Raw genomic sequence first — 12663 nt, forward strand, 5'->3', positions numbered from 1 at the left:
GTGTGAGGTGGGGGGGGAAGAAAAGGAGGACAAAAACAATTTGTCAAAGCTAAAACAAAAATGGAAGAAACCTTCAAACGCATTAAGGCACCAATGTGGGGGGGTTTTTAATGTCTGACACTCTTCTCAGTGTCTAAATATAATTTTCCATCTTGTTAATTTGCATGACAATTTGAAATTTATCAATGAAAAGGTAATTATCCCAACTACCTCCAAGTTTCCTTTGAGTCCTGCCTTGCACAAGTGAGAGAAATCACTGTATTTCCTTCTCTACCTCATATGGGATAGAAAACTGTTATGGAAAACCACATTTCAGGCAGGATTGCATTGGAGTTCCCACAGTGAAAACATGCCAGCATGCTTAGACTTCATACAGAAACAGAAGTGAGAAGCACTGAATTGCCATGGCAAAGCAGAAGTGCCAGGAACTTTGACTAGAATAAGTGATTGTGCTACTGTGAATCACACCCCTCTAACATCCCCTAAACTGCCAAGTAAGGTAAATAACATTCTGGTTGATATTCATCACTTGAAATTAGAGGGAGAATTAGCCTACTCAGAGCTAAGGCCTAGGAAAGAGCTGCTGGTAACTTCATGCCTTCTTGCAACTTATTAAACTTTTGTCGCATCTTCATTTTACAAATAAAAGCAGCTGTCACCGTCTTTTCTTGCATAAGGATTTTGATGCACATAAGGTTAGAAATCTTCAAGTACCAGCCAACAGTGAAAGCAAAACAATTCTTTCACAGAATTTTCTTAAGAAACTTATCTGATGCTTCTTTTATAGTATGCTGGGCTGGGGAAATTGTTTCCACAGACCTTCAATATGAGTGGGACACAACACAAAACGGACACGGACCTATTGGAGTGAGTCCAGAGGAAGGCCAAGAAGATGAACAAAGGGATGGAGCACCTCTCCTACAAAGACAGGCTGAGAGAGTTGAGGTTGTTCAGCCTGGAAAAGAGAGGGCTCCAGAGAGACCTTAGAGCACCTTCCAGTGCCTAAAGAGTCTATTGGAGAGCTGGAGAGGGACTACTGACAAAGGCATGTGGTGATAGTACAAGGGGTAACTTCAGGAAGGCAGGGTTAGATTGAATATTGGGAAGAAATTCTCTACTGTGAGGGTGGTAAGACACTGGAACAGGTTGCCCAGAGAAGCCGTGGATGTTCCATCCCTGGAAGTGCTCAAGGCCAGTTTGGATGGGGCTTTGAGCAACCTCGTCTAGTGAAAGGTGGCCCTGCCCACAGCAGGGGGGCTGGAAGTAGATGATCTCTAAGGTCCCTTCCAAACCAAACCTTTCTATGTTCCATCATGCTCATTAGTATTTTTGGAAGGCACCACATTTAAAGCATCCTCCCTCACACAACCTAGATGAACTAATGAGATGCCTAAGCAATTAAAACTGCCAAGCTAAAACTTTCATTCTTATAAGTGCTCATTATATCACTCTGGTCTGAAACAGATGGGAAGAAGCGAAGGAGAAGGCTCAAGTTTCTGTTTTTAAGCTGCAGAACACAGTACAGAATTGCTCTCCTTTGAAAGGCTTAAATGATGCCAGTGCTTTAGAAGCAGTATTCCTCCTCTGCCAGAACATTCAAAGGCATGTAATTGTAGTCAAATTCAAGATGCCTATTTAAGCGAAATTTCCTTTTGATTTCCTTCCCTGCTTTGAAATTAAACAAGCGTTGCCAATACTGAGCCAAGAGGGCGAACGTGCAGAGTCCCAGTCAAGGGTGGGTGCCAACAAGAAAACACTCTGTTTGTCCTCTCCATATCAGCAACTTCCTGCTTAATTCAGGAACATCAGTCCCTGGTAGGTAAGGTTACTGGGAACTGTGCAGTTCAGGGAAAAGTCACAAATGTTGGGGAGGGGATCAACAAGAACACACCATTCCAGGACATGTTTGTTAGATAGCACAGAGTCTCTGAAGCCCATGCAAGACCCCAAACTGAAACAGAAAGGGTGCACACATCTTGTGCATGCTCTCATAGTTAGAAAAACTTACCTTTCAGTCTGTTCAATGTGCACATCTCAAAACTCCATTAAAAAATATGAAAAAAAAAGTCTATTTTAGACAAAAGTTCTTATGCTTTTGAAGCTTTCTACTGCAGGAGCTATCAAAATACAAACCAGTTTCAGAGTGCAGATGTAAATGGTGTGCAAACAGTGGCTCACTGCCATCAGGAGCAAATCAATCTCTAAGCTTTCCAGAACAATTTAGTTTCCTGAACCATTTACAAAGCCTTTTCCTTGAAGAACGTTTTTCTAACTACTCAAACACTTTCAGTTCCTACAACACTGTACTTCCCCACTAATTCCACTTGGGCAAAATGCAGTAGTTCATGTCTGAGCCTAAGCTACTTTCTTTGAGAAGTCATTTTAATCCAGTCCCCTTCAAAAGGTGCTTCTGGCCACAACTGTCTCCCTTTAGTTTGTGATTTTTATAAAACTCCCTGAAGTCTGTCAACATCCTACCGCTCCTTGGGGGTTGCTCTCATGTTCTCTCTCCCCTTAACCTTTTCTCCATAGAGTCAAGAACACAAAAATCCAGCCTTATGATTTCTGTTAACAGGTATATTACTTGCCAGTTGCAGGTAACACAGGCTATCCTTTAAAGTCTATTTTTCATACTGAATCTTAAACATGTGGTAGATTACAGATGCTAAAATTAAATTAAAAAATGGTTTTCTGCCCTTGGATTCCATTTAAGGTGAACAGAATAATACCCACAACAGTACTGTCACTGCAGGGTTAATTAAAAAAAAAGACAAATTTGTCCTTGTCACAAATTGTGACTTAATGACAAGACTCTTAAAAATATGGTTTTTGGATGATTTTATTTGCTTTCTAGACTCAAAAGCTTTGACATGCTCTCACAGTATTTACAGTTTCCCCCCACTGCAAAGATCATTAAAGTTTTTTCTAAGAGGGCTAAAATTAGTGGGTTTGATTTATGAAAAACTCAAGCAATTATGCCGACTTGTTCTAAATGGGAATGTGAAAAATGATCTTAATTTAGGAAGGTAGTGTCGAAAAGACTCTTCAGACTAAGCACAGAGCAAGTCAGTCTGGTCTGCTCCAGCAGCAGGTGAAACGTGGGACAGCAGAGGGGAGGGAGGTGTTTGATGTGCTGTTTTCAAGGCCCACTCCACCCTAAAAGCTATCACGGCAGTAAAAGCCACAGTAACTCTTCTTGCAAGCCTTTTTTTTTAAAAGATAGAGATTATATCTGGATACTAATCAAGTGTCTGTGGAGAACTACTGCAGAGGCACCAGCTGTTCCAAAGTCCAAAGATGGATCAGCATGTTCAATCTGCTGTTGGAGCGTGCAGCCACAGTACAGGCACCTTGGTGTCTCCTGCCAGTCCTCAGACTAAAAGACTGTCCACAAGGACAACGTATTCACCAAGTCTTCTTCTAATTTGTCGAGATTTCTAACCCAATTTTCCAGCTTTCAGAAGTTAATCCAGTGTTTACGGGAAACACGCATTTAAACATCACTATGTGCCTCAGCTCTACAAATCTCTCCCAAACTACTCAAATAAAATTATGCCTAGACATGCTCATAAAATCACTCCCTCTTTGGAATCTTTGTAAATTAAATTTACATCGCTAGAAACTACATCTGTGTGAAAAGAACAGTTCCCATACACATACAAATCGCATAACACAACTTTGGAAAACTATGTAAGAAAATCTTAATGGAAAGCCCTAAATTTGACAGATACATCTGACAGAAAAGGAAAACAAAAACCCCACAAGTAACTGAAAATATTAGTCTCTCCAGTCGCCAAGGCCCCTCCACAGCAGGGGCATGTCCTTCTACAGTAGCTTGACAACACCCTGCTAAGTACAGGGGGCAGGGCTGGGCCAGTGAGTTCCCTGAGCAGTCCTTGGAAAGGGCTGCAGTCAGTGCTGGAGCATCACTGCAGGCTCCACCTGCAGATCCACATGCTCAGGGCACTGGTGCTGACAATGTGCCTCAAACACCTGAACAGGAAACAGATGCCTGATCACGCTCCAAGAAGCTCAGCTCAACCACAGGGACTGAGCTTAAGGCTTGAGGGTTGGCATCTCCCACTCCCACCTTTCGCACGGCCTCCAGTTCCTTCTGCTTGTTCTCGTTGGCCGCCTGCAGTTCCTTCATCTGCCGCTCCAGCTCCTCCTGCTCAGCCAACAGCTTCTGCCGCAACTCCTTCCGCTTCTGGCGCGCCTCTTTGTGGGGTGGGGGGCTCCCTGCTCTCAGCAGGTTTACCGTGGTCTGGATGGCTGGAAAGGACAGACAAAGGGACAGGAAGAGAACACCATTGAAGGGAAGTGCTTGACTTTCTGGATGGACTTTGCGAATGAATACTTGCGGTGTTGTTCGCTGGGCTGGGGGTTTTTTAATATATTTTTAAATGTGAAATAACCGGTGTCAGTCTCCTAATTCTCATCAGGCTAGCTGTCAACACAAACCAGAACTGAAAGACACTTGGCTCTCAGCACTGGCTGTGTGCCACAAGGATAAGGTCTGGTAATTCCACAGCATTATGCCAACGCCAATATTGATTTCTAAAAGGCCATAGACTTACATATGCAGCTGCAAGAAAAAAACCCCTGACATTTCAGGATTTCTTACTACCTAGATTCAGTGACTCTCATCAAGGAATAAGATGTTATCTAACATCTAGCTCCCTAGAACCAACCCTGTATTTTTACTGACACTCCAGGGGAAAACTTTCTCCCAGTAAGACAGTAGCTCTCATTCACTTACATGCAGTGAAATATTCAGAGAGCAAAGCTGAGGAGTGGCAGATGGTTTTGGTATTTTATTTATCTACTACAGCTGCAAAAAAATATCTCCTTTTTGGACCTATGTAATCATTCATCATACGTCTGACTTTGGTGCAATGAAACACATGTTGCAGGTAAAGAGGGAAAGCTCAGCTCCAAATATTTAATTGCTGCACATACTCACCTTGAATCCATTCCTGCTTCTTCTTCTTATCAGAGGCACTGATTTCAAAGGTTTTATCAAGACATTTTATGAGAAAAAGGCATTTCTTTCCATCTCTGTCAGGCAAGGCCTAGAATGGGTAACAAAAGGATTAGCCTTGCAAATACTGAAATCAAGTTATACAGTCAAGCTCCACGTATGCAGTTATGTGAGCCACATATGTGAGCTGTAAATACCAGCACTAAGAGCCTTTATTAAAAGGGTGTTTATGAATTCTTTTTCTATAAAGTTTAAAAAGTTCTGTTAATAAAAGATATAAGGAGTCAATCCCGCACACAAAAAAAAAAGGATTAATTCTTATCTTTAGAGACATACTTAGTTTTTGGAGTGGTTTTACCTCTACACAACAGTTGCCATCCAGTATGATGTCTCCCTTCTTGTCCTTTAAATCTTCACTTACGTAGTAGGAAATAATATTGGGTTTTAGCACAAACCATCGTTCCATCCAATTTTTCCTTTTGTGACCTTTTTTCAACATATAGCCCTGTTAAAAGCAAGACATCAGCTGAAATACCTGACCTCTGTTCAGCCACCTGGTCTTTTGGTTATGTGGTGTAAAGGCCTAATAGAGCACATGGAAAAGTCACCTCATGGCCCCAGACATTTCATCTACACGCTCCATTCCTAATACCAGCACACTGCTAGCTCTTTAGCCCGTGAGGGGGGAATTGTTCTGTCCAGAACAATCATTATGTCATTACCAATTCATTATTATGAGTCTTTGGTCCTCTTTGATGACCTTCACTATTTAATTGTCTTCATTGAAGCAGAGACATTTGCCATCACTAAGATTCACCTGTGACACTTCAATGACAGCTCATGCAAACAGTCAGTCCTGTGTGGGTGCTCGCCCCAGTGACTGATGTGGGCCTGCATCCATGCACTGTAAATCCAGCCAGGTATGGGATATTCCCACGGACAAAGCAGAAGCACCTCTGTCCTGGGAGTGGCTCTGCCCTGCCAACACACTCCTGCAGCTGCATCCCACTGAAGAAGTGATCCCATACAGGAGACTTCAATGAGTATGTCAGAGAAACTTAAACAATGTCAAGATTTCCCTCACTGTATTTTATTTTCCTTGAAAGATGGTCCACTCAACTTCTTATACAAGAAAAACATTTGCAAGCCTTACCAACACTACTTCAAAAGAAGAAAGAGAAGCCCATACTTTGCCACTGAGCTCTACAAAAATAAAAGAATAAAAATTACAGTCTTCCATAATTACAATAAATAGGGCTGGTATCACGATCAAATCATACAAGTTTGCCTCTACTGAATATTAACATATCTAAAATATAAGCAGCAATACTAAGTGCAGTTATGAAACTGAAACACCAATATAGCTATGAACAAGCCATACAAAAAGTATAATCAAAGTATTCCAGATTAAGAGATGGAAAAGTTGGAAAGGAGACCAAGGGACATTTTTTTCTGTAACGGCTTTCATCTGTAACAATTTTTGATACAAGCAAATGTGGCACATTTAAGCCAAAGGTATCTTTCTGTGCAGGTCTGAAGGGGAAAAAAATTCAGTACCATTGGAGAAGCGTTTTTGTTTAAAAAACAAACCAAACCAAACAATTCCCTACACATACATCTTATCTGTACTCAGCTCTTCTAGCCACTTAAGCATGTCCAGAGCCAAGGCCGTGCCTATTCCCATGTGCCACCCCACTCCCTTGCTCCAAAACAGGAATGTACAGAGAAACGGCTTTGTTTGCCGCCTCCATACTCGGGTGTGAGGTCTGGGTGGGTGCAAGGCCATGTGAAGGACTCTTGCAGCTTCAATCTCTCATGCTTTGCACAGTCTAAGTCATAACCAGGTATTTTTCCCTTCCTGACATACCGGATTTGGTTTCAAAGCCAAGTCAGACTGATATTTTCCCCCCCAAATTTCTGCAAAATCTTTACCTATTATTTCAGTGTATCAGCTGCTTCTCATCTTCCAAAAGCCCATTGAGAGCTCCTGAAAAGTTGGAGCTTTTTCACACCAACTGTCACATGGACACATCTCTCAGAAAATTAAGTATTATAAATTTAATTAACACTGCTGCCCTCCATAAGCCTTGGAGATCCAGAATGTGTACAATAAAAGGGGCAGCACAACACTTGGCTACAATACTATGTGTCATTAATTAATAGCTTGAAGTAATCACATGATTACTACAATAAACAGGACAGGTCTGTGAATCAACAAGGTATCAGGATACAGGCTGTGACTGAACCACATCCAGAAGACACACAGGGAACTCTGTTCTCCACTGGCCCAGTGACTCTCCAGGAGATGCTGGGCCAAACCTTGACACAAACTATTTTTAAGTGTCAAGCAACCATTCAAAGGCATGCAGACATCCTTGAGTAAGAGGCCTGGGCACCAAGAGAGGAAAGAAAGGAGACAGTTAAAAAAAAAAAGGGGGGGGAAGGAACACACACAGTGCAGTATCAAAACTGAAAAGAAATCTGACTTCCTCACAAGTTTCAAGAAGGACTGATCTGACACTGGTTATTTTATTTTCATGGTATCAAAAACCAGAATGACTTCATTTTGCCCTCAACTGACTACGTGTGTGTATGTCCCCAGCCCTCACCTCCAACAGGCAACCAGCAGTTAACAAAAATAGACTTTTGCATTGTTCTGTGGATATTCTGAAAGAATTTCCTGTGCCAAGACTTTCTGATGACTTCTTCAGAACAGCTTAGGAAAGCCTGCCAAGAAAGCCTTTGTTTCTCTCCTCACCAAGAAATCAAGGATGAAAAAAATTCTTCGCCAGGTAGAAGTCAATTTTAAAGAGCTCTCTAGGTAAACTCTGCTGTGACCCCTCAGGTTCCCGTGATGTTTTTACGTTCCGTGAAAGAAATGCAGTTTTTAAAGACATTCCTAAACTGATAATCCAGCCACTGGAAATCTGAAGAAAGAAAGTTTGCTAACAAAGGCCAGCATGACTTCTTGTGTTTGAGTGCAGGTAAGCAAGCTGTCAGTCACGTAGCCTGCAAAGCAGAACAAGAGGGGAGAGTGCTCTGGAGCTCTTCCACAACTCTTTGCCCTGTTGAAGTGGGGCAACTTAAAAGCAGATCTTTCATCTGGAGAAAAATCCTTGTCCAGACCCCCTAGTTTGAACACAGAGGTTATCACCAGCACAACTGTATTTCCTGCAACGTAACTGAAACTACAGAAAGCATTCTCAAAGATTGAAGAGCTGTCACCAGTTGAAGCGTGTTGCAGCTATTCTGTCAACTAACAAGCAGCTGATAGTAGCATAAAAAAGGCCATATTTCAAGTCAGAGCCCACTTCTTTCACTTTGTACAAACAAGCTCTCCCAACAAGCAACTCATTCATAATACTGCAACAACTACAACAATCTGAACAGCAGCACAATTTCTCCTTTATAAAAATAAACTCATATTAAAGAACCCTTACATGTAATTTATCTGATTTCCTCCTGCTCATTATTCACTGGGTGAAAAAATTCCGGTATAAACTGAGCATTTTCTAATTACACAATAAACTGTTGCTTTAAAATACCAGTTCTCTGTGGTTCTTACCTGTTTGAGTACATCCAATATGAGCTCATTAAAGACTTCGTTGATGGCCATGGACACGGTCTGTCGGTCCATGCCTTTACTGAACTGCCCACTTCCGATGAGGTCAATCAGCTCCCACGCAGAGAGACCCTCTCGACTGGTGTTGAGGGCAATCTTGTAGTGGTCAAACTGCTCTTGCTGCCAGCCTGCTCCCATTGCTTCAGTGATTTTTTTAAGTAAGTATTCAATCTGTACAGAAGTACAAACAGAAATCAATCATTTTCAGCAGGCCTGGAAGTCAAGTGTTGCAGAGCTGTAAACTAAGCTTCTCCAGAGACATGACAGCGAGATTCCTACGCTTACGTGTAGGCCCTTAAGCGTAGGTGGTTTAATTATCAAAGGTTTTAAGCTCCTGTCTCAGTTGAACTCTTGACTGCCAAGCCCATCCCACAACTACTCTCTTCATAGTAAAACAAAGAATTGAACCTGACAGCCTCATTTAACATATCAGATTCCTACAGAACACAAGGGACCTTCCCTGCAACAGCTTCCAAACTGTGATGACTGAAGCGTGAGAAAGCAAGAAGTTTCAGAAAGTATTCTTGTAAGACAAAAAGAAAACAACGTAGGAAAAAAATAAGAAAATACAGCAATTCGGACATGAAGAGAAATCAAAAACTACCAAGGTATGATCACATACCTTAGTCTTCACCTGACCCTTCTCTAGCTCTCAAGCACTCCATCCCTGGACACAATCTTGGCAGAGGTATCAAGAGAGATAGAAATTTTTCATGTCCGTTTTTATTGTTTAGAAAACAAGCTCTCCTTCTCCTTTAATCTTTCATCTTTCTGTAAGCATTACCATACACAGGATAATAACACCAATAACACTAGTCAAAACAAACACAAGAATGAAAAAGAGGGAAAGAAGGCTCGGATTCTAGCTTTGTCTGGATTTTTATCGTGGTTTTAAACTCATCATTGTTCATGCACAATATTTTAAATTAAGCCCATCTATAGCTTTGAGTACATGCAAAATGCTTTTAATTGCTCTTTAAACAAAATAACCAGCGAGGACCTTTCTAGAAAGACCTCTGCACAGCAAAGTAAAAGCCATGCTTCTGAGTTTCTGTGACTTAGAATAGCAGGATACCAACCACAGCACTTAGCCCAGTTTTGAAGACAGACCAAGCCTTTTGCTATTTTGGGAGATGGCTCACTGCATTTCCTCTCCAGCTTTGCAGGGAACCAGACAAGGCAGACAGGAAACCCTCCCAAGGGGAAAGCCTTGGGAGAAGGTGCCCAGTAATCCCACACCAGGCACTGCAGGGACAGGGAAGCAGCAGGTCCCCCAAGGGCTGGCTCTTCAGCCACCACAAGCCCAACACAGAACCACCTCCTGGTGGGTTGGTACACAAAGCCACAGGGAAGGGCTCATCCTGGATCCTGGCTGCCCCACTGCTCTGCAGGCATGAGGGATGCAACGGGGTGGGAACTGTGGGAACTGCCACTGCCCAGTGGAGGCGGGGAGAGAAAGCAACAGGATCCTTCCACGTTCTCTCTGTACATGTGGAAAAAACATGGATTTGCTCAAGTGCTGCTTTTCTGATGGTCAGTCCTTCAGGACAGCCTGCTCCACTTTCAGTTTATCTACTTTAGCTATGGTTTTGGAAACACTGAGTGACTTAAGACTCTGAATCCCATTATGATCTCACGAACATGCCTCACTGAAAAGTGGTGAAACCAAATGATTTCCAGGACTTCAGTTTTCTAATCACCAGTGGTGGTTCACCTCTCTTCCTCGGCACTGTTTAAAAACCCACTGTAATTTCTCCTACAGGTAAGAAAAACCCTGGCCAAGAGAGCCAGAGGATGTTTTTGCCACAGAACACATTAACTTTCTGGCTACAGCTCAGAGTCACCTTTCAGCTGGTCTAATAGGCTTTGGAGCACCCAGCCGTCTCTACACAAGAGATTTCGGAGTACAAGGAAATAAAGAAGTGTTTTTGTCCCCCAACACATTTCACCACAAGGACTCCCAAGGGTTTGATGCAGCCCACATACTAATTTTGTGGCTGCTTCTCTCCCTTGCAACTGGTACAAGCAAATGCCTCCCTTTCCCTCACATCTACGATCAGCAAACACACAAACGTGTAGTGGAACACGTATCTGGCGAAGCAGTAAATTACCAAATTCACCCTACAGAGAAGTTGGGTTTTCTTACTATTTCAGCTCAGTCACTGCTCTTGGTCTCACAGCCCCTGCTCTGGTAGCACATGGGCTCAGGCTACAGCAAAATGGAGAAGCTACAGCAAGCTGCTGCACTGCCAGGAGGAAAGTTCCTGCTCTGCTGAAGGAGCGGGAAGTGCATATACCTCCAAGACGTGGCTGTCATATCCTCCTTGTTAAATCTGCCTTAGAAAACAGGCCAGCTAGGCACAGAATATGCCTCCACAGTGGGTCCAGAAGTTGTGGAGAGCACTGCTTTTCATTTCAGCTAACAGAGGCCTCTGCAAAAGTGACATTCGAATGCAAAATCTTTAAAATATGCTTTGCTGATTTTCACTCTCCTAAACCCTCAGGTTAAAAAACTAATTCAGGACTTACGAGCATCAGCTACCATAAATCCTCAGAATTCAGTTAAGGGCAGGAAGCAGCTTACTTCCTATTCCAGACAAGTTTTATAGAAAAAAACCCCAACACAAAAAAGCCTTCACAGCATGCAAGAACAGGAGCACTGCAAAGTTGTTTCAAAACAAACCTCCTAAAACCTGCATCTGATGAGCTGGAACAAGCTTTGGCATCAATGCAGGAGTAACTTTTTTACCCACTTTTGTTCCTGCCACTCAGCTCATTCCCTCTGAGCAGCATCATTTCTGAACTACAATCCTGGACTTTAGCTGGAAGGAAAGCTAAAATAACCCAGGATTAATTATGTAGATAATATACCTACCAAAATGCTAGACAGGAATAATATTTTTTAAAGTTCCTAAGTTTCAATGATTTTTTTAACTTTAAAATTTATTGTTCCAAGATTTCACAACCTCTTACACTGCTTGAGGCATGCAGCTCTGAAATTCCTTTGGTTAATTATCTCAAAGTACTAGGACTCACTTGCTGACAATAGAATACACACAGAAAAAAAGAGCATACCTGAACAAATTTTTTCCAATTTTTGCTCAAGCCATATGAATAAAATGTGTATCAAACTAATGGTCTGGAAATAAAGCAATGCAAAACTCTTGGCTAGTACACATTATCATATAATACAATAAAAATAAGCCAATACATCCTTGCCTTTAATGTAATTGGTACACATTTTATCTTATTTTGATTCATAGAATTAAACACTTAAGTCTGCTAACCCCCCACCTACAAGTCACTAACATGACCACAAATATCCTATAATCCCACTAAAGTACATAAAATATCTCGTTATTTTAAAATACATTAACTCTTCTTTGAAACTGAAAAATACCTGTGCATCTTACAGTTCAATTTCTAAAATTAAAAATACCCAAACAACTACGTTTCAAGCTTTATCTTGCCTTTACTTAAGTACATGGCTAACCAGTGTCCCCATAAAAAATTTAACATATGTGCTCAACATCAACAGTGCCTGTTGCACTGCAGTATGAATATGGAAGTCTGAGGCAAATATAAAGAAATAAGTTGCATCAGTGTGAAAGCAAATAGAGACCATTCATTATGTGCTCAAATGAGGAACCTCGGGGCAAATGGCATTTCCCCCCCTTCACAGACACATGTCAACACAGCAAATAACTGACAAATTAAGTCTCTTGTCTCACATATAACCCACTCTTGTAGTTAAAAAGCAGTGTTGAAAAGCAAAAGTGAAGCAGCTTTTGCTGCTATTCTGAATGGACCCTACTTCCAGAGATAGGTGTAAAAATACATGGGAGTTCCACACACCACTACATACACCAGTATGGACCAACTGGCTCCACAGTATGAAGAACAGCTTCCATCTCAAATCAACAGAAACTTTTCAGCCAGAATTTTGACAAGAGAAGGCAAAAATAATATAAAGAACAGAACTCTCACATGAGCTACGCAGCCTGTTTGGTATCTTCTTTCAGAGGACACTTTCTTTCCCCCATATTTCAGTACCTATTTC

At 41.8% G+C, this 12663-nt stretch overlaps 1 protein-coding gene across 2 annotated transcripts in view; it reads right to left on the bottom strand.

Moving 5' to 3' along the window:
• SWAP70 (switching B cell complex subunit SWAP70) overlaps positions 1-12663 on the bottom strand; it is a 39115-nt gene that overhangs the window by 7077 nt on the left and 19375 nt on the right. For both annotated transcript variants that reach the window (XM_064657344.1, XM_064657345.1), the window contains exons 4-7: positions 8547-8774; positions 5340-5486; positions 4964-5072; positions 4091-4272 (exon numbers count right to left, since the gene is read on the bottom strand). In XM_064657344.1, coding sequence (XP_064513414.1) covers positions 4091-4272; positions 4964-5072; positions 5340-5486; positions 8547-8774 — 666 coding nt within the window. The remainder of the gene's footprint in view (positions 1-4090; positions 4273-4963; positions 5073-5339; positions 5487-8546; positions 8775-12663) is intronic.

Source organism: Pseudopipra pipra, chromosome 6 (genome assembly GCF_036250125.1).
Source record: "Pseudopipra pipra isolate bDixPip1 chromosome 6, bDixPip1.hap1, whole genome shotgun sequence".
Lineage (NCBI taxonomy): Eukaryota > Metazoa > Chordata > Aves > Passeriformes > Pipridae > Pseudopipra > Pseudopipra pipra.